At 43.0% G+C, this 26,133-nt stretch overlaps 1 protein-coding gene across 1 annotated transcript in view; it reads right to left on the reverse strand.

Moving 5' to 3' along the window:
- The window catches only part of LOC126412970 (venom carboxylesterase-6-like), a 174,099-nt gene that overhangs the window by 96,078 nt on the left and 51,888 nt on the right, over positions 1–26,133 (reverse strand). Inside the window, exon 2 of the mRNA XM_050082861.1 lies at positions 2,919–3,053. Coding sequence (XP_049938818.1) covers positions 2,919–3,053 — 135 coding nt within the window. The remainder of the gene's footprint in view (positions 1–2,918; positions 3,054–26,133) is intronic.

Genomic DNA, 26,133 nt, shown 5'->3' on the forward strand with positions numbered 1-26,133 from the left:
AAAATCATCTTGTAGACATCTGTTTGGGTAGTTGGGCATTCTGCCCACTGCTTGTCAATACATTTATTCCTTCATGAAGTTTGTTGCATGAGTAAATAATACATTGCAGTTCAAAAGGAATAGTATTGTGTATAATTACAATACCAGAAGGGAAAATGACATTCATTAGTCAACATTAAGGTTGTCTGTAGCACAAAAACGGATGCATAATGCTGCAACTGAGGCTTTTGATCACTTACCCAGTGACATAAGGTGTCTGAGAGACAGCGAAGTGAAATAAAAATGAAACAAAAACTGAGAAAGTTTGTCCTCAAACATTACTGTTCTGTGTAAGAATTTCTATTATTATATGTGTAAAAGGTGGTGGAAAGAAATTACTAACACACATCTGTATATTCAAAAAAATATAAAAAAATAAAAAGAGTTTGATGGCCACATATTGTTCTGTTGATTAATCAGTTGAGACATAAGGGGGGGGGGGGGCAGGGGAATACACCCATATGCATGCTTATGTTCTGTTCACTGAATCTTTTACTGTAGGATCCACTGTGTGATTATCTCTGGTATATGTATCCTTTAGTTGATTGTCAGCATTATAAATCTTTGAAGAGTCACAGAATTGTTAATTATAGGACCGTTGATTCAATTTATTCTGCAAAGATGGCCGCTACTAATTTTACTTTCGGGAATTGATTTATGGTCCTACACCACCTGTTGATGTTTTTAGAGTTTGTAGAATTTACGAATATGCTTTGCCTTGTTAATCTGCAAAGTGAATGTCAAATGACTCTTTCCATGTAAATACGATTTATCGAGCAAAATGATCCATGGAACATGAAATAACTAACTAACTAACTAATCGAGTATAAATTTAAATTTTCGGAAGTCTCTTCTGTAGCAAAGTGTAGCGTTACAGAGAATTGAAACATGTACAGCAGTCAGTACAGACATTAGAAGCTTTTTAAGTACAACTTTACAGAAGAATGCTAAAGATCAAGTCGGTAGACATGTTAATCAATGAAGGAATACTGAATAGTGTCTGGCAGGAAAGCTCTTCATGGCACAACTTGACTAAAAGAAAAGAGAAATGGATGGGATACATCCTGAGACATCAAAGAAGTAGTTAATTAGTTAATGGAAAGAAGTGTGGCTGATAGAAACTCTAGAGGGAGGCCGACTCTCGGCTATAATGAGCAAGCTGGAGTGAATGTAGGTCGCAGCAATTACATCAGAGATGTGAGAGATTATGGAGAACAGACTAGTATAGACATCTACATCAAATTAGCCTCTGGAGTGGGAACCACAGCAACAACAACATGCTTTTGTATCACCCTTGAGGGTTTTGTCCATTCGCTCTACCGAGCGAGGTGGCGCAGTGGTTAGCACACTGGACTCGCATTCGGGAGAACGACGGTTGAATCCCGCGTCCGGCCATCCTGATTTAGGTTTTCCGTGATTTCCCTAAATCGCTCCGGGCAAATGCCGGGATGGTTCCTTTGAAAGGGCACTGCCGACGTTCTTCCCTAATCCGATGAGACCGATGACCTCGCTGTTTGGTCTCTTCCCCCAAACAACCCCAACCCCATTCGCCTAGATGTGTGCACACAAATACGAGGGGCGGTCAATGAGTAATGCAAAATGTTTCTTTTCTCGGCCAATTACGGTTGGAAAACATGCAAAATTCGTTGTGGGACATCTTGGAATATCCCCGCTTTTGCCCTTATTGTTCCACGAAATTCCAATACATGGCGGCGCTATATGCAAACTTCAAAATGGCGTCTTTAGCGGAGGTGCGTTCCAAGTTGAGAGCTGTCACTGAGTTTCCTTTGGCGGAGCGCCAGATTATCGCAGATATTTATAGGAACTTGCTGAATGTCTACGGAGACCTGGCACTGAACAAAATCGTGGTGAGTCGCTGGGCGAGGCGTCGGTCATCATCGAAATAAGATCGCACAAATCTGTCGGATCTAGCACATGCCAGACGGCGGTGCACAGCTATGTCTCCTGTAATATTGGAACGTGCGGACACTCTCATTCGAGGTGATGGACAGATCACAATCAAACACCTCACTGCTCAACTGGGCCTCTCTGTCTTCATTGCTGACACTATCGTCCACAGTGGGGGTTCTCAAAGTGTATGCCTGTTGTATTCCTCAGCGCCTAACAGAAGCTCATAAAGAGTAACGACAGACCACCTGTGAGGAATTGCTTGCGTATTACGACGCTGATCGGGAAAATTTTTTGTCACATGGGTTCATCGCTGCGAACCGGAGAGAAAAAGGCAGTCCACGGAGTGGCGCCATCTCTGCTCCCAAGAAAAAGTTCAAAGTCACACCCTCAGCTGGTAAAGTCATGGCGACTGTCTTCCGGGACTCTGAGGGGTTATTCTGTATGATTTCCTCCCTCTTGGTGCAACCATATATTCGGAAGTGTATTGTGCTACCTCAGAAAACAGAAGAAGCGGCTTCAGCATGTTCATCGCCACAACAATGCCAACGAATTTCTCCTTCTGTATGACAACTCTAGGCCTCATGCGAGACTGCGCACCCGAGAGCAGCCCACAAAAATTCATTGGACTGTTCTTCCTCGGCTCAATCCGCGGGAGGCAGTACGTGGATGATGGGGATGTTATTGATGCAGCAAGACATTGGCTCCGACATCGACCAATGGAGTGGTACGAAACGAGAATACAGGCCTTCCCAGAAAGGTGGCATCAGACCGTCAAATGGAACGGAGATTATGTTGAAAAGTAGGGTTCTGCAGCCAATGGAGTGCGGAATAATATGGTGTATTGGAATATTGAATAAAAGCAATCTTCTTTCATGAAAAAGGAATGCGTTGCATTACTTGTTGAATGCCCCACGTACATGAGTCAGGAAGCGTCTGCAGGTCTGTAGATAAGAAGTGGCAACATTTACCTGGAAGCGTAGTTCCCCGACGGGTGGCTGTGCGTAAGGCACGCCCCTGAAGCTGGCGTAGGGCAGGCCCAGAGCGCTCGTCTCCACGGCGCCTCTCAGCCTGCCCTGCTGCACCGTCACGTACACGTCCTGCGCCTGTAGACACACATGTAGGGAAGTGATATTGCTGAGTAAGAGAAACCGTATATCCAATGACGTGTGATGATATGGTCCTAATCGCTTAGCCACTCTCGTATCTCGCGCATAGTTTTAACTCTTGGTTGCTTTTAATTTCACAACAGGTCGTAGAGTGTATGGTTTGATCCCAAAAATAAAGGATGTCACTTCTGGGTCACATAACTCCAGCTAAAGGAACGTTCACTGCTTGAAAGGCGATGGGCTATTTTATTTTAGTGACATGGTGTTTCTTACAACGGGGTATCGGTCTGTTCATTTACTGTCTCAACATGATGTCAGTTATTTCATTTTGCAATTTGAGTGGTCTGGTGTCCAGTGTGTCATTTATAAGATTCTACATCTACGTCTACATCGATAATCTGCAATCCGCATTACGGCGTGTGGCGAAGGGTACCCCGTATCACTACTAGACATTTACTTTCCTGTTCCAATTGCAAAAAGAACGAGAGAAAAACAACTATCTATACGCTTCCATATGAGGCCTAATCTCTCGTACCTCACGCGCAATGTGTGCTGGAGGCAACAAAAACAAAAAATGGCTCTGAGCACTATGGGACTTAACTTCTGAGGTCATCAGTCCCCTAGAACTTAGAGCTACTTAAACGTAACTAATCTAAGGACATCACACACATCCATGCCCGAGGCAGAATTCGAACCTGGAGGCAACAGAATCGTTCTGCAGTCAGCTTCAAATGCCGGTTCTTTAAATAAATTTCCTCGATAGTTTGACCTTAAAAGAATGTCGCCTTCCCTGCAGGGATTCCCATTTGAGCTCGCGAAGCATCACGCAACGCTTTTGTGTTGTTCGAACTTACCAGTAACAAATCTAGCAGCCCGCCTCTGAATTGCTTCGATGTCTTCCTTTGATTCGACCTGATACGGATCCCAAACACTCGAGAAGTGCTCAAAAATAGGTCGTACTAGCGTCCTATATGCGGTCTCCTTTACAGATGAACCACACTATCCCAGAGTTCCTCCAACATACCGAAGTCGACCATTCGCCTTTTCCCACAATCCTCAAATGCTCGTCCCATTTCATATCGCTTTGCAACGCTACGCCCCGATATTCAAAGTCTGATTGTGTCAAGCAGGACACTACTAATGCTGTATCCGAACATTACGGATTTGTTTTTCCTACTCATCCTCATTAACTTACATTTTTATACATTTAGAACTAGTTACCATTCATCACACCAACTAGAAATCTTCTCAAGTCGTCTTGTATCCTCCTCCAGTCACTCAACTTCGACACCAACCGTACACCACAGCAGCATCAGCAAACAACCGCAAATTGCTGCCCACCCTGTCCGCCAATTTATGTTTACAGAGAACAACAATGCTCCTATCACACTTCAAAAAAAATGGTTCAAATGGCTCTGAGCACTATGGGACTCAACATCTAAGGTCATCAGTCCCCTAGAACTTAGAACTACTTAAACCTAACTAACCTCAGGATATCACACACATCCATGCCCGAGGCAGGATTCGAATCTGCGACCGTAGCAGTCACGCGGTTCCGGACTGAAGTGCCGCGGCCGGCTATCACACTTCCCTGGGGCATTCCTGACGATACCCTTGTTTCTGATGAACACTTGCCGTCGAGGACAACATACTGGGTTCTATTACTACAAAAGTCTTCAACCCACTCACATATCTGTGAACCTATTCCATAAGCTCGTACCTTCATTAACAGACTGCAATTGGGCAACGTGTCAAACGCTTTCCGGAAATCTAGAAATATGGAATCTTCCTGTTGCCCATCATCCATAGTTCACAGCGAAAAAAGGACAGTATGAGTTTCGCACGAGCGTTGCTTCCTAAAACCATGCTGATTCGTGGACATAAGCTTCTCGGTCTCAATAAAATTTGTTACTTTCGAACTGAGAATATGTTCAAAGATTCTGCAGCAAACAGATGTTAGGGATATTGGTCTGTAATTTTGTGGGTCTGTTCTTTTGCACTTCTTATACACAGGAGTCACCTGCGCTTTTCCCAGTCGCTTGGTACTTGCGTTGGGCGAGAGATTCGCGATAAAAATGCAAAGTAAGTAAGGGGTCACTGCCGTAGAGTATTCTTTGATAAACAGAATTGGGATTCCATCCGGTCCTGGTGACTTATTTGTTTTCAGCTCCTTGAGTTGTTTCTCTACGCCACGAGTGCTTGTTACTATGCCGTCAATATGGGAGTCTGTTCCATGGTCAAACGACGGTATGTCTGTACGATTTTCCTGCGTAAACTAGCGAAGTCGGCAATGCTTCATAGTTATTAAATATCTATGGAAATTGCTTATACATCCTAAACTCCATTCTACCTCTCTCTGCTACCATCTCGCACCCAATTCTTTGTCCAACTTCCCCTCCTTCCCCCTCTCTCCGTGCATCATCTCTTTCCCCTTGTCTCAGTCCATCTCCTGCTCCCTCCTATCTATGTCCATTTTCTTGCATCCCTGCCTCCCCCCCCCCCCCCCCCCCTCCACCTGTCATCTCACCCATTCCTCTGACTTTGAATCTTGTGTACTACAAACGAAACGAAACCTTGATTGGGAACTGAAGTCCCTTCAAATGAATGGGTAAATCGATTGGGCTCATTGGTTTATGGGTTATGAGAGTGACCCCTCCTTCTGCTGGATCTAGCTTCAGTGTCAGTATTTCGCATAGCTTTAGCTATCGAACTGGTAGGGTTACAAAGTTTCACACGAGTCAGTTTCCGTACTAGTATTCTAATCATACACCGATAAGCCATACATGTACATACAAATTTCTTATTTTCTATAAAATCGACAGCGAGGAAGGAAAAAAAAAACAAAAACAAAAAACAGCACTTTGTTGTCTATATAATTTTTGTTTGGAAGAATGTATATGGGAGAAACATTTTGTCTAATACATTAAATGCTTTCGCAGTTGCTAACGTGAACAACCATTACCTGTGTAATGGAACGACGACAATGAAAATCTTTGTCGGACCAGGACTCGAATCCCGATTTCCCGCTTATAGAGCGCGGTCGCTTTACAATTTGGCTATCCGAGCACGATTTCCGACTAGACTCAAACTTCCATATGCCGTGAACCATGTATCTTCATCCTGTAGTCGTACACTATGTGATCAAAAGTATCCGGACATCTGACTGAAAATGACTTAGAAGTTAGTGGCGCCCTCCATCGGTAAGGCTGGAATTCAGCATGGTGTTGGCCCACTTTTAGCCTTGGTGACAGTTTCCACTCTCGCAGGCATAAGTTCAGTCAGGTGCTGGAAGCTTTCTTGGGGAATGGCAGCCCGTTATTCACGGAGTGCTGCACTGAGCAGAGGTATTGATGTAGGTCGGTGAGGCCTGGCACGAAGTTGGCGTTTCAAACCATCCGAAAGGTGTTCTATAGGATTCAGGTCAGAACTCTGTGCACGGATGTTATTGACGTGTAACCACTCCGCCACAGGCCGTGCATTATGAACAGGTGTTCGATCGTGTTGAAAGATGCAATCGCCATCCCTGAATTGCTCTTCAACAATGGGAAGCAAGAAGATGCTTAAAAAATCAGTGCAGGCCTGTGCTGTGATAGTGCCACGCAAAACAACAAGGGGTACAAGCCCCCTCCATGAAAAACACGACCACACCATAACACCACCGCCTCCGAATTTTACTGTTGGCACTACACACGCTGGCAGATGACGTTTACCGGGCATTCGCCATACCCACGCCCTGCCATCGGATTGCTACATTGTGTACCGTGATTCGTCACTCCACACAACGTTTTTACACTGTTCAATCGTCCAATGTTTATGCTCCTTACACCAAGCGAGGCGTCGTTTGACATTTACCAGCGTGATGTGTGGCTTATGAGCAGCCGCTCGACCATGAAATCCAAGTTTTCTCACCTCGGACCTAACTGTCATAGTACTTCCAGTGGATCCTGATGCAGTTTGGAATTCCTATGCGATGGGCTGGATGGATATCTGCCTATTACACATTACGACCCTCTTCAACTGTAGGCGGTCTCTGTCAGTCAATAGACGAGGTCAGCCTGTACGATTTTGTGTTGTACGTGTCCCTTCACGTCTCCACTTCACTATCACATCGGAAACAGTGGATTTAGGGATGTCTGAGTGTGGAAATCTTGCGTAATGACGTATGACACATGTGACACCAAATCACCTGACCACGTAAAAGTCCGTGAGTTCCACGGAGCGCCCCATTCTGCTCTCTCACGATGTCTAATGACTACTGAGGTCGCTGATATGGATTACCTGGCAGTAGGTGGCAGCACAATGCACCTAATATGAAAAACTATGTTTTTGAGGGTGTTCAAATGACTCTGAGCACTGTGGGACTTAACATCTGAGGTCATCAGTCCCCTACAACTTAGAACTACTTAAACCTAACTAACCTAAGGACATCACACACATCCATGCCCGAGGTAGGATTCGAACCTGTGACCGTAGCGCTCATGTGGTTCCAGACTGTAGCGCCTAGAACCGTTCGGCCACAACGGCCGGGCTTTTGAGGGTGTCCGGATACTTTTAATCACATAGTGTACATCCATTATCTGTACTCCCGTGTAGGGAGACATTTTACTTGAAAGTCGCTTGCCAGGTGTTGGCTGATAATTACGATATTGTAGTGCCTCTGTTATTCAGAAATACAATACAAAGTTTCTTCGGACATGCATACAACGTATTTCTGAATAACACAGGCACTGCAATATCGATTTTGTGTAATGCTTTACATGCCACGCTATCGTAATTCAAACTTACTGCGAGAAAGGCTGCGAAACTGTACATATTCACAGCAGTGCACAGCATTTACTTTCCCGCACTCGTCTTTAACAGAAAACTGTACATTGTCATTCAAAAAATATATAGCCTAAGTCCGTAGGAATGATAGTAGCATATAGTACAAAATTGTGAAGTAAATCGGTAAAGAACTTTTCGAGACTTTTGCAAACAATGTTTCCCCTTTCTGTACTAAATATACATTACCATATTATAATCGTAAATATAAAATTTGTACATAGGCTATGTCCGTCTGAATGTTCATTAGATAATCGTGTAAAAATTGGAAGTAAATTGTCAAGTGCTTTTCTAGATTTTGGTCACAATGTCTCCCCTTTTTATATTAAAAATATATTTATATATTACCCACATTAAAAAATAGACAGCCCGTGTCTATATGAAAATTTGAAATAAATCTGTCAAGAATTTTTCAAGATTTTTGCTAACAACATCTACTCTTTCCTGTGTCTGCCCGGTAGTTTAATAGAGTATCGTATAAAAATTTGAAGAAGTCATTGCCGGCCGTTGTTGCCGAGCGGTTCTAGGCGCTTCAGTCTGGAACCGCGCGACCGCTACGGTCGCAGGTTCGAATCCTGCCTCGGCATGGATGTGTGTGATGTCCTTAGGTTAGTTAGGTTTGAGTAGTTCTAAGTTCTAGGGGACTGATGATCTCAGATGTTAAGTCCCATAGTGCTCAGAGCCAAGTAAAGTCATTAAGTAGAACAAATTACTTTATTTCCTTGTATTATCACAAAACGTTAGGCCCTTAAACTACCGGTTTCGTTCCGCAATGACCATCTTCAGATCTGTTACTGTTGACCGAAACCGGTATTTTAAAGACCTAAAATTCTGTGATCATAGGGGAAAATAAAGAAATTTATTCTACACTTCATGGATCACTGTTCTATTCACGACTATGTCTCAGCTTGTCAAAGTGATGAAGTACGTTTTGAGATTTTTCGTAACAATATTAGACAACGGCCTGTCCTTATATAGTTATGCAGTAGATCAAGACTAATATTTTGTGAAAGTAACGAACGTGTAAACAGGTGTGTGTGTGTGTGTGTGTGTGTGTGTGTGTGTGTGTGTGTGTGTGGGTCACTATCTCCAAATTAGTTATGAAAGTAATGAAGCTTATGCATTATGGATGATCAGGAACCTATGACTGTATGTTAGCTACAGGTACGTAGAGCTGCAACTAGTCACTTTTTTGATACAACTCGTCATACAACCATCACTCAGGGCGGTGCATTAAAGCCTTTTTTTTGTCACAGAGCCAGAACTTTCATACTATGTAAATAAACCTGTAATTTCCAAGTGACCCATCTGAAGAGCAGCCTGAAAAAAGTCCAAAAATCAACGAATATTTCAAAAAACGACTGGTTGCATTTCTGGGTGGCTAAAGTAATGGGACAGCGATATGCTGATATACACGTAGCAGTAGTGTCGCTTACACAAGGTACAAAAGGACAGTGCACTGGCAGAGCTGTCGTTTGTACCCAGGTGATTCACGCGGAAAGGTTTCCGACGTGATTATGGCCGCACGACGGCAATTAACAGACTCTGAACGCGGAATAATAGTTGGGGCTGGATGCATGGGACATTTTATTTCGTAAATCACTAGGGATTTCGGTATTTCGAGGTCCACAGTGTCAAGGACACGGCGAGAATACCAAATCTGAGGCATTAGCCCTCACCACGGACAACGGAGAGGGCGACGGCCTTCATTTAACTACCGAGAACAGCGGCGTTTTCGTAGAGTTGTCACTGCTAACAGACAAGCAACACTCCGTGGAACAACAGCAGAAATCAGTGTGGGACATACGACGAATGTATCTGTTGGGATAAGTGCCGCGAAATGTGGCATTAATGGGCAACGGCAGCAGACGAACGATGCGAGTGCCCTTGCTAATAGCATGACATCACCTGTACTGCCTCTTGTGGGCTCATGACGACTGGAAAACCGTGACTTGGTCACAGAGTCGCGATTTCGATTGTTAAGAGGTAACGGTAGGGTTCGAGTGTGGCGCAGACCCCACGAAGCCATGGAATCAATTTTTCAAGATACTGTGCATGTTGGTGTTGGCTCCGTAATGGTGTGGGCTGTGTTTCCATGTAATGGACTGGGTCCCCTGGTACAACTGAACCGATCATTGACTGGAAATGGTTATGTTCGTCTACTTGGAGACCATTTGCAGCCTTTCATGGACTTCATATTGTGGATGACAATACTCCATGTCGCCGGGCCACAGCTGTTCGCGATTGGTTTGGAGAACATTCTCGACAGTTATAGCGAATGATTTGGCCACCTAGATCGCCCGACATGAATCCCATCAAACGTCCATGGGACATAATCGAAGGGTCAGTTCGCCCACAAAATCCCGCACCGGCAACGCTTTCGCAATTATGGACGGCTATAGAGGCAGAATGGCTCCATGTTTCTGCAGGGGACTTCCAACGACATGTTGAATCCATTCTGCATCGAGTCGCTGCACTACCCCTAGCAAAAGGAGGCCGACTCGTTATTAAGAGGAGTCCGATGTCCTTTGTCGCCTCAGTGTATAGCTATTAAACTATTTTATATAGCACAGGAAAATTTTACACAAACTCCCTCACTGAACTGTAGCACTTCCCACAGTGTTGATTATTAAATACATGCCGTAATTTGGATCCATTTCATTAATGGTTCAAATGGCTCTAGGCACTATGGGACTTAATATCTGAGGTCATCAGTCCCATAGACTCGGAACTACTTAAACCTAATTCACCTAAGGACGCGTCACACATCCATGCCCGAGGCAGGGTTCGAACCTGCGACCGTAGCAGCAGCGCGGTTCCGGACTGAAGCGCCTAGAACCGCTCGGTCACAGCGGCCGCCCCCATTTCACTAGATTATAACGCTGTGATAACAACAAATTCCCCTTCGATGTTAGATTTATATGACAAAACTACTACTACAACGCCTGTATGAAGTCTAGCGCAGATAAAATTGCAGCACATGTAAATATATAGAAGGTAACTACATTAAACTTGAACAAATCAACGACTGTTGGCCCATCATAAAGAGTTTTCTCCACAACATGTTTACACTACACACTGTAATTTTATTTATTATTGGGTTTCATCGGGCTCTTGTAAGACTGGACGGCAAACCAGTGAAGGGCAATGAAAACTACCAACATGAGTCAACTACTACTATTATTACAATTGCTGCATCTACATCACCGCCATGCTAAATAAAATACTTATAACTGCAAAGGGGGAACTATCGACCTCTGAACACATTTTTTTATTTGAGTCTGATGCATCTTTCATCACAGAAGATTCAACACATATTAAAACCCTGTCCTGGGTCAGAACCCCTGCTCGAACAGCTGCTTTCACGGTCATTACTCTTCCAATACGGCTGCTTTCACGGACAGCACAAATTTTTAACCTCTTGTAAATAATCGTTGCTGAACATTGTACGTCTTTAAACAAAAAAGGACTACTGGAAGGGAGCTGAAGAGGCTACCTAATGCTGGACGTGTAGATGCGATGATTACTTACCACACACAGCGTTAGGTGGGCTGTGAAGAGCACCATCGCAGCAAAGACTGCTCGAACGCAAACCGCCATCTTCACTGGTAGTGCTAACTGTCGCCTTGCTGTGGGCGGTCGAGATCTTTAGACGAACAGAAGTACTCCCGTAATGCTGCGCTGAGCTGCATCGGAGGCTTTTATACGGATGCTAACTAACATATTTAGCAAGAGATAAGGAAAAACCATCAATGCAAAGTAGTAATTGAAAACGTCACACCTATCTGCTGCCAACAGCGGATGGTGTCATAACGCAGTCTGTCTCACAGCACCAGCCTCGAATCTCGATAGAGCTCTCGAGTACTTTGCAGTATCTTTGGGACTACGCTTATCTACTGATGAGCAGATATCATTTATCTTTGGAGTGAAGTGAGGATCTTCCCAGAGAGGTACTGAATCGTTTGGCTGGGAAGGTGTACCTACTGACGAATATTCACTGTGTGAAATGCTGACTGGAAGTAGCCTATGTCATTTCTGTTCGAAGATATACGACTGGTACGAGTATATGTAAAATAATTCATGTGGCTACATCACAGATTCAAATATTAGTTGTATTATCTTACTCAATTAAATATTTTTCAGCAATTCAGTTGTTGTTAGGTTCCGTTGTATGCTTTATTTTCACCAGATAAAGGAAACGCAACCTGTACAATCCATAAAGATTCAGCAAGGGGCAGCATACTATCTGAAAGAAAATTCTTCAGTCCATGGAGATAGCCCTTTAGCTGCAAAACATGAAAAAGTCTATATTTGCACACGCTGATGTCGTTTATTAATAACAGAAACTAATTTCTCCCTCATTCTGATGCCAAATGGCTTCAATAAAATTTGAATGATCCGTTGGAAATTAGGAGAAATTAACTAATCTGGACGAGCACTATGAGCAAAGTTCTACGCATAACGTCAATGACATAAAACTCCAGTGTTTTTTTTTACTGTAGGTTAAAGAGCAAAAATAAATTAAAAAAAAATCAGAAATAAACAGTCGCGAGATGCAGGACAGCTTTAAAGTAGGCGCTCGTATTAGATATAGGGGAATATCTCTCTATAAAACTGGTGGCGGCCAAATCAGGTTGTGGAGTTCATTTTTGAGATGTTTGAGCTACTGTTATCATTTGAGTGTCCTACAGACATGATTTTATTCATCTTGAAAACTTCCCCGACTAGACTAATATATTACAACAATGTTTAAATAAAGAAATGTTATAAGCATTCAGTCAGACTCAAATAATTCGCGATAGATATAAGTAAAGTTTTGTGCATAAATAAATATGCTAGCATTCTTTCAGTAGTGCCCTCTTGATGAATAACAATATTGTCATCAATACTGTTCAAACGATATTTAGGCCTGCTCGTCAGAAGCGTCTTTTGCCACTCTTTTACAAAGGGTGGTGTCAGCTAACACATGCAATTGACCATTTCTTAAATTCCCATGATTTTATGCTATCAGTTGTGGTTAATTTTTAAACAAAGTTACTACCAAAATAGTAAACTGTTCATTAAATAAATACACACGTATGACGACATATGAGGTATTTACGCAGTATTCATTTTCCGTGTAATTGTAGAGGATATGATGTTCTGACAAACATTTGCATAATGAAAAGATTTAAAAACACAATAAATTAAGAAGTAAATTATGCAGATACCTAGCTTTCGGCGATGATAGCTATAGTGCAGTGCTCTCATCTGAGATATCGTATGTCGAAGTTGTATGAAGCACTTAAAAGTTGTTAATTCAGAGGTTCATTGTGAAAGTGTTAGTCATTGTGAAATATTAACTTCATTAGTTTTGAAGATCGCAGGCATATATATTTGGTTTCTCTCGCAGTTGTAAATGCACGAAGTCACCCAAAGCTAAACAACAGCAAAGTTAAAACCACCCAACCAAGCCAGTAAGAGTTCAAAATCAAACGAAAATAAATATTTTAAGGAAAGAAATAAAGAAATGAGGGCCGCCCGAAGTGGTCGAGTGGTTCTAGGCGCTACAGTCTGGAGCCGCGCGACCGCTACGGTCGGGCATGGATGTGTTTGATGTCAGGTTGGTTAGGTTTAAGTAGTTCTAAGTTCTAGGGGACTGATGACCTGAGAAGTTCAGTCCCATAGTGCTCAGAGCCATTTGAACCATTTGAAAAGAAATGAGGAAAAAGAAATTTTACAATACCATTATTCACCCCTAACCATCCTCCTCCCTGCCTTTGTCATGCTTTCTCTACACTTCTAGGGGTCCAAGAGGGTGAAGCTCAGCTACATGCTTGAATTGAAGACAATGAACGCGCATCTATGTGTCCAGTATATTTCACTTGATTGGGCAATCAAACAGCTCACATAGCCACTGGAAATCTCTACACTACAGATAATGCTAAGTCACGAATTGAGATGATTGAGTACTGGGAAGACCCTCTCATTCATGTCGATACTGACAAGTCTTCCGTGGCCACTTATCATTCGAGATCCCTACACGTGCCTCCTGGGTGGTGCTAATTGAGCAACAGTGATTACAGGCAGCCAGACTATCCATAGGACCTCCTGGCAATGACATATCAACTAAATACCAGAAACAGTTCTTTTCAGAGCTCATTAACAAGAAACATTGGACCAACTATCAGACTCCTTCAACTGAATATCGAAAGCATTAGCAGGGCAAAGTGTGACTACCTGTCAAAATTTTTGCTGGACAACAATATCGATGTCGTCGCCATTCAAGAAACTCGTGTTTCCAGCGAAGAAATATTCCGAAGCCGAGGTCGAATTCCTGGATATTCTGCACTTGGTGTAACTTACCACGAGGTGTATGGAATTGCTACGTATGTCCGTAACAACATAAACGAAGCTTCGCTGATTTCTGTAAGTGTGGAGGCAGATATACATACAGTTGTCATACAATTGCACGGCATTACTATTACAAATGTTTACAAACCACCCAAAACAACATGGCCCGATTTTGTCCTACACACAGCAGAACATCCTGCAATTTACATAGGAGACTTCAATAGTCACCATGAACTTTGGAAGTACTCTCAAAATGATGAAAATGGGAGCATGCTTGCAGAATGGATCGAAGAGAATAATCTTCATCTAGTGTTTGATGCCAAAGATCAAGACACTTTCAGGTCAGCTGCTTGGGACAAGGATTCAAATCCTGACTTATGCTTTGTTAGCTGCAACGAAACTGGCTTTCCCATCAACACCACAAGGAAAGTGATAGATGCCTTTCCTCACAGCCAACACAGACCTGTAATAATACAAATTGGCTGCACTGTTCCTGTCATACGATCAACTCCGCATGCTCGATGGAATTTCCAGAAAGCCGACTGGATGAAGTTTTCAACGGAACTGGATAAGACCATTCGATGGATACCTCCATCACATAATAACTATCAACGCTTCATTGGTGCAGTAACAGCAACAGCTAAAAAGTGTATGCCAAGAGGATACCGAAAAGAATATGTTCCAGGATGGAATGAGGAAAGTGAAACACTGTACCAATACTTTCAGCAAAGTGGTGACCCAGAGATAGCTACGGAACTATTGTCCAGCTTGGACATGTCTCGGAGGCAGAAATGGGCAGAAACAGTCAAAACTATGGACTTTACCCACTTGAGCAGGAAAGCATGGAGTCTTCTGAGAAAACTGGGAGGAAGTGCACCAGCATGCAGAAAAAATTCCGAAGTAACACCAGACCAAATTGCTTCCCACATCATTACCACCTCAAGAGTACCTCCTGACAAGAAACATACAAGACATATCAGACGACAGCTTCGTGACCTTAAAAAGAAGGCATCTCCCTCATCTGAGTATACCCATCCCTTCACAGTTTCAGACATTGACTCTGGACTGAAGGACCTCAAACCTCTTAAGGCACCTGGATTCGATGGTATCCACCCAGAATTCCTGATCCATATGGGAGGAAAAGCTAAGAAATGGCTGGCAGAATTCTTCACTGACATCCTGCTGACTGGTCAACTTCCATCTGAGTTTAAAAAGGTGAAGATAATATCTGTTCTGAAACCTGGCAAACCCAGCAACAGGGTAGAAAACTATCGCCCCATTTCCCTACTCAGCTGCTGCTACAAGCTTTTTGAAAGGCTAATATATAACAGAATAAGTAGCGCTATCTTAGAAAACGTTCCAGTTGATCAGGCAGGCTTTAGACCAGGGCGTAGCTGCTGCGACCAAGTATTGTCTCTCACATCCTTCATAGAGTCAGGATACCAAATGAAGCAGAAAACATCTGTGGCATTTGTTGATCTAACTGCCGCCTTCGACACTGTGTGGAGAGAAGGCCTTATCTACAAATTTCTCGGCATCATACCCTGCAGAACAATGTCTCGACTGATTAACAGCATGCTAAGTGATCGGAAGTTCCAGGTAATCACTGGAAGCAACATAAGTAAGGAGAGGAAGCTGAACAACGGATTGCCTCAAGGATCAGTTCTCTCACCCTTACTGTTCAACCTATATCTATCTGATCTACCTTACACTTCGTCCAGAAAATACTGCTATGCCGATGATCTGGCTCTAGCCGTCAAACACCAGGAAATGAAGACAACAGAAGAGATTTTAGCCAATGACCTGTCTGCATTAGACAATTACTTCAAAATCTGGAGACTCCAACCCAGTGTGAGTAAAACAGAAGTGTGTTGCTTCCATCTAAATAACCAGTTGGCGAACGTAAAACTGGAGGTAAGTTTCAGAGGCAGAATTCTTCATCACAACTGGAACCCAAAATATCTTGGTGTCACCCTGGATCGTACACTATGCTTCAAACAACACCTTCTTAACTTAGCTCAAAAGCTGAGGACTCGAAACAACATCCTCCATAAGCTATGCGGAACTACCTGGGGATCTTCAGCAACCACCCTGCGAACTTCAGCTCTGGGCTTGGTATACTCAAGTGCTGAGTATTGTGCACCTATTTGGATGAATAGTCATCATACAAGGCTTGTTGATACCCAGCTGAATACGACAATGCGCATAATATCTGGCGCAATCAGATCTACTCCAGTTTATTGGCTTCCACTGTTAACTGGTATAATGCCTCCTGATCTACCCAGATGTACTGCCCTTATGAGAGAATTCCACAAGATCTCCAGGAATTCTAACCTACCCGTGCATAGCGACCTGCCACTTTTAAATCGCAAGAGACTGAAATCACGTCATCCAACTCTGTGCGATGCTGCTGACATGGTGGCTAAGAATTTCAAACCTCTTGAAGAATGGAAAGGTCGGTGGGAAGCAGTGACAGATGTGCACCTGCATAACATCTTCTCAGGTGCTAAACTTCCAAGTGGATTCGACTTACCACGCAAGACGTGGTCTACTCTCAACAGAATCCGTACCAGCCATGGGCGATGCAGGGATGCTCTCTTTAAGTGGAACAAGCTGCCTGATCCAGCTTGTGACTGCGGGGCTCCATACCAGACTGTTCACCACATCGTCAGTGAATGCAGGATTCGAGCCTATCACGGCGCCAAAGAGGACTTCCTGCTAGCAACTCCAGATGCAGTGCGCTGGATTGAAGGACTGGATATTCAGTTGTAAAAACAAACTTAAGTTTCTTGTGTGCCAATATGTACATATATATATGTAATTTCATGATATGTCTGTATTAGCCATACGCTAAATAAATAATAAATAATTCGAGATCCCATTCTCAGCTATCATCTAACACTACTTCCCACGAGATGATCACGTGCCCTCGCGTAACGCAACATTATCAGACAATTGTTCTGACAATTTTTACCATGTTGTGTAATATGCGACATACCACCTCTTCGTATAGTTAATTGTGGAGAACATTAGGTCCGCCGTCAGCAACATGAATAGACTGTATACAACCTCTGGAGCCAGTTCACAATTTCCGCCTTATCAGGTCAGTCTTAGGGTTTAAGGACGAATGATGACCTGGTCCCTTACGTTCACCTCATAAGACCTATACTTTAACTTAAAAAAGTTAAAATACATCAAAAAAAGTTTTGCGTCACCTCGGTTCCGAGAGTTCCGGAATCTGTACAGAAAATTGTAATAGAGATCAACATAAACATCATTTCCGCCCTTTCTATTGCTCATGAAAACCACACGTTGCATTTTGTACCACCATACAGCGAGACCTTCAGAGGTAATGATCCAGACTGCTGTACACACCGGTACCTCTACTACCCAGTAGCACGTCCTTCTGCATTGATGCATGCCTGTATTTGTCGTGGCATACTATCCAAAAATTCATCAAGGAACTGTTGGTCCAGATTGTCCCACTTCTCAACGGCGATTCGGCGTAGATCCCTCAGAGAGGTTGGTGGGTCAATTCGTCCATAAACAGTCCTTTTCAATCTATCCCAGGCATGTCCGATAGGGTTCATGTATGGAGAACAAGCTGGCCACTCTTGTCGAGCGATGTCGTTATCCTGAAGGAAGTAATTCACAAGATGTGCACGATGGGGGCGCTAATTGTCGTCCATGAGGAAGAATGCCTCGCCAATATGCTGCCGATATGATTGCGCTATTCGTCGGAGGATGGCATTCACGTATCGTACAGCCGTTATGGCTCCTTCCATGACCACCAGCGGCGTACGCAGGCCCCGCATACTGCCACCCCAAAAAGCAGAGAACGTCCACCTTGCTGCACTCGCTGGACAGTGTGTATAAGGCATTCAACCTGGCCGGGTTGCCTCCAAATACGCCTCCGACGATTGTCTGATTGAAGGCACATGCGACACTCATCGGTGAAGAGAACGTGATGCCAATCCTGAGCGATCGATTCGCCATATTGTTGGGCCTATCTGTACCGCCCTGCTTGGTGTCAAGGTTGCAGAGATGGACCTCGCCATGGACGTCGGGAGTGAGTTTGCGCATCATGCAGTCTATTGCGCACAGTTTGAGTCGTAACACGACGTTCCTGTGGCTTATTCATCATGGTGGCGTTGCTGTCAGGGTTCCTCCGAGCCATAATCCGTAGGTAGCGGTCATACACTACTGTAGTAGCCCTTGGAGGGCCTGAGCAGGGCATGTCATAGACAGTTCCTGTCTCTCTGTATCTCCTCCATGTCCGAACAACATCGCTTTGGTTCACTCCGAGACGCCTGGACACTTCCCTTGTTGAGATCCCTTCCTGGCACAAAGTAACAACGCGGACGTGACCGAACCGCGGTAATGACTGTGAAGGAATCGTTGAACTACAGCCAACACGAGCCGTGTACCTACTTCCTGGTGGAATGACTGGAACTGATCGGCTGTCGGACGCCCTCCGTCCAATAGGCGCTGCTCATGCATGGTTGTTTATATCTTTGGACGGGTTTGGTGACATTTTTGAACAGTCAAAGGGACTGTGAAAGTGATACTGAATCCAGAGTCAACTTCCATCTTCAGGAGTTCTGGGAACCGGAGTGATGCAAAACTTTTTTCGATATGTATATATAGAATAGAGATTTCGCAGTCCATAGACTACTAATGTAACTAACTCGTGCTCTCCTTACTTAGTTCCAAAACCAGTTAGGCGGGTGTGGCGACAGGAAAGATGGAAACAGAGTACCAGATAAAGAAGAAACAGACACTCAACGCGAGCGGACTGCTAGGAAATCTGGGAAAATACGGAAAGGAGACATTAGGAAGTGATCTATGGAAGATAGCTGTCGGCTCGGAAAAGACTATAGTTAGGAACGTTCGATGTGCCTCAGCCGTAATAGAAAAAAATACATTTATAAAACAAACCTCATTGTTACTGAACGAAAAAAACTGAATTTATAGTGCTAACTATCTGGCCATTATTCTTAGACAGGATATACGGGCCAGAAAAGAATTGGCGTCGGCTATCATTTAGTAGCAGTGTTGTTACTAGTAACCATATTGCTAAACAGGAAACTCGGTGCACAGTGTACGGTCCTAGTTGCAGCCTGCCTATCTCACAGCTTCCAGCGGCAGCAAAAATTTGATACAGTATCTCACATAATTGTTGACCAAATTTAAAATGCTTTAGCAGGCTACTCATTAAGAAGTATATCTTACGTTAAAGATGTAACTCAGTAAGACGAGCATTACAGTTTGAAACTATGTATAAATAGTGAATCATCTTAAACCTGAACCTCAAATATTGCGGAAATGGAAAGTGCTATTGATGGGCGGATTTCACAGAATGAATTGGTAATCACGGGCTAGTATTGTTAGTCAATCAACAGAGTATAATAATTCTTAAAAAGTGTATTTTTTGAGCAAACATAAACTTTTTTAAATCGAACAATGCATATTGACTTTAACAGGCTAAAAGTAGGGTAAGTTAGAATGTCGATGATGGTTTTCGCAGGAAATCGTATTTTGAAAAGCTCCTCCACAGACACTTGTACAATATGTGTTTCAGCTTACTCTGAAGAACAACACGAGTGGATATGGATTCTGGCCATTAACGAGACAGGCGATCATCACAGGTTGTGTTCAAAATGAGCACCGACAGTGGCAATACACACTTCCAGTCCGGTATGGAACGACTGCTGCACACTTACTAGCTCTTTAGCGATGTCTGAGCACGCTGCAGTACTACGCCGTTGCATACCATCGAGTGTGGTTGGTATGTCCTTGTAGACAGGATCTTTCAGCTTTCTCCACAGAAAAAAATATTCTACAGGCATCAAATGTTCGATACTTAGAGACTCCCAAAGGGGATCGGACGAAATTTCGCAATGAAGAAAGCGGAGTCAATGCCCAATCAAGATTATCAATTATCTGAATGCATGGTGTCTGTTCCGTCGAAAGAACAAGCATCATGCAGATCCCGCAGCTGTATGATGGACAAGGACTGCAGATATGTGGCGCTCGATGGCAGTGTGGATCGGCCGTGAAGTACATTGGTTACTGCACCTGCCTAGTAAGCAGGAGAACCCAGGTTCGAATCCCCGTCCGGTACATATTATCGCTCATCGCCGCGGATTCCGCTTAATGTCCCACTGCAGCTGATGCCAGCGATCCCCTTCTTCACATATAATGTTTCATAGCTGCGGGAAATGCGTGATGGTTGTTCATTCGAAGGAACAGACACCATGCATTCAGATAACCATAACATCATGGTATCTAGCAACTACGCAGCTTGAATGGCACAAACAAATGTCGGTGTCGAAAATTTTCAAAATATAACACCTCGTAAACGATTTGCGCTAGAATCCGGCAACCAACACCACTGACATTCTGATTTACCATACTTGTAGTCTGTTAATGTCATTAGGCATTGTTACATTTAAAACACGTATGTTTACACGAAACATACACTTTATCTGTATTATTACAATCTATTGACCGGCTAACAATATGAGCCCCTGACTACCGGTTCATTCCGTGAAAACGGTACATCAATAGCACTTTCCACTTCCGCAGTGTCTGCGATGCAAGTTTTAGGTGATTCACCCCTTGTATCTTGGGACAGCGTAACCCAAGGCGCACAAATACCTAGTCTGACTGTGAGAGTACTTAGTGCCCTCAATAAAGTTTACACGTAATTTCAAACCCTTACGAAACATTTTCTTGTTGACATTCCGCACAAAATGCTGCGAAGGAAAAGAGTTGACCACTTACGCTATTTTCGCTGTTCGTACAGCAAAACTCGTCAGTCACCAGTGATGATCTGGAGGGCCATTTTATTTCATAGTGGGACCCGTTTGGTTGTCATCCACGCCAACCCTACAACACAGCAGTAACTCGAAGATGTTTCACGCCCCGTATTGTTGCCCTTCGTGGCAAGCCATGTAAGTAGGCTGTTTAGGTTTTTATCTTGGTAACGCCACGTAGCGCTTTGTGTGAAAATCACTGACTGTGCTGTGTGCAGTCTGTGGCTGGTTGGCATTGTTGGAATATTCGCTGTTGTAGTGTTGGGCAGTTGGAGGTGAGCTGCCAGCAGTGTTGGATGTGGAGAGAGAGATGCCAGAGTTTTGAGAGCTTGCTATAAGCGGACAGTCTGGAAATGTGTCCGCCAGAAAAAGGAAAGTTGTAAAGATGGATATATCTATATATATATATATATATATATATATATATATATATATATATATATATATATATATATATATACAGGGTGTTTCAAAAATGACCGGTATATTTGAAACGGCAATAAAAACTAAACGAGCAGCGATAGAAATACACCGTTTGTTGCAATATGCTTGGGACAACAGTACATTTTCAGGCAGACAAACTTTCGAAATTACAGTAGTTACAATTTTCAACAACAGATGACGCTGCGGTCTGGGAAACTCTATAGTACGATATTTTCCACATATCCACCAAGCGTAGCAATAATATGGCGTAGTCTCTGAATGAAATTACCCGAAACCTTTGACAACGTGTCTGGCGGAATGGCTTCACATGCAGATGAGATGTACTGCTTCAGCTGTTCAATTGTTTCTGGATTCTGGCGGTACACCTGGTCTTTCAAGTGTCCCCACAGAAAGAAGTCACAGGGGTTCATGTCTGGCGAATAGGGAGGTCAATCCACGCCGCCTCCTGTATGTTTCGGATAGCCCGAAGCAAAATACACGATCATCGAAATATTCATTCAGGAAATTAAAGACGTCGGCCGTGCGATGTGGACGGGCACCATCTTGCATAAACCACGACGTGTTCGCAGTGTCGTCTAAGGCAGTTTGTACCGCCACAAATTCACGAAGAATGTCCAGACAGCGTGATGCAGTAATCGTTTCGGATCTGAAAAATGGGCCAATGATTCCTTTGGAAGAAATGGCGGCCCAGACCAGTACTTTTTGAGGATGCAGGGACGATGGTACTGCAACATGGGGCTTTTCGGTTCCCCATATGCGCCAGTTCTGTTTACTGACGAAGCCGTCCAGGTAAAAATAAGCTTCGTCAGTAAACCAAATGCTGCCCACATGCATATCGCCGTCATCAATCCTGTGCACTATATCGTTGGCGAATGCCTCTCGTGCAGCAATGGTAGCAGCGCTGAGGGGTTGCCGCGTTTGAATTTTGTATGGATAGAGGTGTAAACTCTGGCGCATGAGACGATACGTGGACATTGGCGTCATTTGGACCGCAGCTGCAACACGGCGAACGGATCACCTGCTGCACTAGCTGCGCGTTGCCCTCTGTGGTTGCCGTACGCGGTCGCCCTACCTTTCCAGCACGTTCATCCGTCACGTTCCCAGTCCGTTGAAATTTTTCAAACAGATCCTTTATTGTATCGCTTTTCGGTCCTTTGGTTACATTAAACCTCCGTTGAAAACTTCGTCTTGTTGCAACAACACTGTGTTCTAGGTGGTGGAATTCCAACACCAGAAAAATCCTCTGTTCTAAGGAATAAACCATGTTGTCTACAGCACACTTGCACGTTGTGAACAGCACACGCTTACAGCAGAAAGACGACGTACAGAATGGCGCACCCACAGACTGCGTTGTCTTCTATATCTTTCACATCACTTGCAGCGCCATCTGTTGTTGAAAATTGTAACTACTGTAATTTCGAAAGTTTGTCCGCCTGAAAATGTACTGTTGTCCCAAGCATATTGCAACAAACGGTGTATTTCTATCGCTGCTCGTTTAGTTTTTATTGCCGTTTTAAATATACTGGTCATTTTTGAAACACCCTGTATATATGATGACTTTTGAACATTATTAAAGTAAATACATTGTTTGTTCTCTATCAAAATCTTTCATTTGCTAACTATGCCTCTCAGTAGTTGGTGCCTTCAGTAGTTAGAATCTTTTATTTAGCTGGCAGTATTGGCGCTCGCTGTATTGCGGTAGTTCGAGTAACGAAGATTTTTGTGAGGTAAGTGATTCATGAAAGGTATAGTTTATTGTTAGTCAGGGCCACTCTTTTATAGGGATTATTGAAAGTCAGATTGCGTTGCGCTAAAAAACTATTGTGTGTCAGTTTGGTGATGATCAGGATAAGTAAAGAGAGAAATGTCTGAGTACGTTCAGTTTTGCTCAGCTGTTTGAAAATCAAATAACGTAGAAATTTACCAGCACAGTCATTTATAATTTTTCAGAGGGGACGTTTCATATGTCGACCCTTAGCCGAGAATACCTCAATGGAATCTACTGATTTTTTCTTCTGGTTTCAGTAATTAGGGTAGTTACTGTTTATTGCTAGCGCGTAACTGTAGAGAGAATTTCCTTTCTAGTTATAGTCTTTCATTGTTGTACTGTAAGAAACTTGTGACATGCATGTAGATTGCACCAAGTACTTCATAGCCGTGCTTACAATTAATTAGATATTATTTTCAGTGCTATTTTAATGTGTTTTCTTATTTTGCTCTTCAAATTGTGCTTTTCTGTTGTATCGTGTGAAATATTGTGACAATTATGGAGTGTGAAAAACGTAATATTAGGCTCCAAAGTAAACTGAGAAAGGACAGTGAAGACGAGAGTATTGTGTTAGCTCCACAGTGTAATGAATTAACTAATGTTCAACATAGTAATTTGGTAATCGTGCATAGGGTAATGGACCTGGCAATAAATAATCGCGTAGACAGTGAAACAGCTAGTGAACAGGGTAGTATTGTCGATCGATCGGTCGGCAACAGCTCGCCCCAGGAACTCGAAATGACAGGACACAATCTTGCAAATACCGTGGATTCAGGTTTTGCGTCCTCATCTTTTTCTCAATTAAGTCAAGACACATTTTCTGCTTTTCAAAATGCGAATGTTGCCGGTGCAAATGCACTGCCGAGAAGCATAGAGGAACAGATTCCGGACACTTATTCACTGTTATTGCAATTAATGCAACAAATGAAACAAAATCAGAAACAATCACAGCAACAGCTTCAAAAGTTAGACACAATGGAACAAAATCAGAGACAAACACAGCAACAGCTTCAAAAGTTAGACGCAATGGAACAAAATCAGAGACAAACACAGCAACAGCTTCAAAAGTTAGACTCCATGGAACAAACGCTTGAATAAACGCGTGAAGATTGAACTGCAGAGTTACTTAAAATTGAACCTAAATGTCAAAAAGTCTGTAATGACGAAAAACACAAATTTGTGAGCATTTTCAACCTATTTTTTGGCGCCATGAAAATGCATTACAGAGTCACAAAGCAGCTATAAAAGAACTGCAAACTATTGTTCATGAAAATCATGACACCTTGCAAGCTAAAATTGACTCAGTTGCATCTACCGTTTCAGTTACGCAACTTGCAAAAACTCAGGAAAACTTAAAAGACACAGTAGATGCCCTAAAACTTGGTTCAGAAAAACACACGGAGGAAATCAGTTCATTATTGGAGAAAGTTCGGATCAGTTCACTAACTTATCTACAAATGTAGATGATGATCTGAATGACACAAGACCGGTAGCCTTCACTGACACAGAAGAGTATGAACAAATTAAGAATTTTAAAGAAAATCCGGATCAAATCAATACACAGTACAAATGAGAAATCTGGGAAGTACAAGATCATTTGACACAGGTAATACAAGAATTACATATTTCAGCACGGGAAGAGGGACTTAGAAATACGGAAAAGCCACAAAATAATAACACAGGTATTTTGTAAATTATGAAAGAAGTTGGCATGGTGCACCGAATTTTGAGGTGGAACCGCCGACACAACGTAACAATGACCGATATGCGACTCGCCGACACGATGACTTTGACTATAAGCTGTTCATTACTACACGTAAATTCAAACCATTTAAGAGTTCCGGCAACGACATTCATCCACAAGCATGGCTTCTCCAATTCTCTCATTGTTTTCCTCCCAACTAGTCATCAGAGCACACACTGGATTTTATGTGTGGCTTTTTAGAAAATGAACTTGCTGTAAGAATGCGTTCGATCATTCGCGATTGTCACAGTGAAGGAGAATTTTATTATGTCTCCCTTTCAGCATATTGGTCTCAAGCTACTCAAGACCGAGTAAAACATAGCATCATAATGATGAAATACTTTGAAAAATCTGAATTTTTCAGTCTTGTCAAATATTTTTGAAGACATGTTGCACAAGAATTAGTACCTGTCAGACCCATACAGCCCCTCAGAACTCATCCGCATTTTCTTAATCAAATTGCCTGAACATTTACGTCATATTATTTTGGCCGGACGTTGCAAAGACGACATTGAAGCTTTTCAGGGACTCTTACAAGAATTGGAAATTGACACCGACAATCGTGGGACGTGAAACCAGGAGAACAACAATTACAGGTCACATCTGTCACAATACCGTGATGACAGAAATAATAACTGGAGACGACAAGGATATTCTTACAACGAAAGTCGTGACCAAAACCGACACCACCTGTATGACAACCGTTGGCAGAGTAATAATAATTACAGGGAAATATCATCTCTCTGAGGCAATGACTATGACAGAGATAATCAGAGAAACAGACAATATGGGAACCAAAATAATTCTTATCAAGGAACACAGGATAACTTCAGACGCAATGGTCCACCGTGCAGTTACGACTCATGGAGAAATTCCCCACCACGTGGCCGACAAGAAAGAAATTCCAGAAACTACCGACATGACGACAGACGATACAATCGTAACAGTAGACCAGAGTTTAATCAGAGCTGGCGGGATTCAAACAGGGCAGGGCGCTCTTGACAAACTGAAATTGTAGAAGTTAGATCTCCAAATCCCAATAACGACAACAGACAGTAGATAATGACTCACACTGCTGGCAGCCACAAAACGTATTTATGAAGCTGACGACACAGCTGCCGTGGCAATTAATTACGTGAAAATTGAAGA

The sequence above is a fragment of the Schistocerca serialis genome, chromosome 7, assembly GCF_023864345.2.
Source record: "Schistocerca serialis cubense isolate TAMUIC-IGC-003099 chromosome 7, iqSchSeri2.2, whole genome shotgun sequence".
NCBI classification, from domain to species: Eukaryota; Metazoa; Arthropoda; class Insecta; order Orthoptera; family Acrididae; genus Schistocerca; species Schistocerca serialis.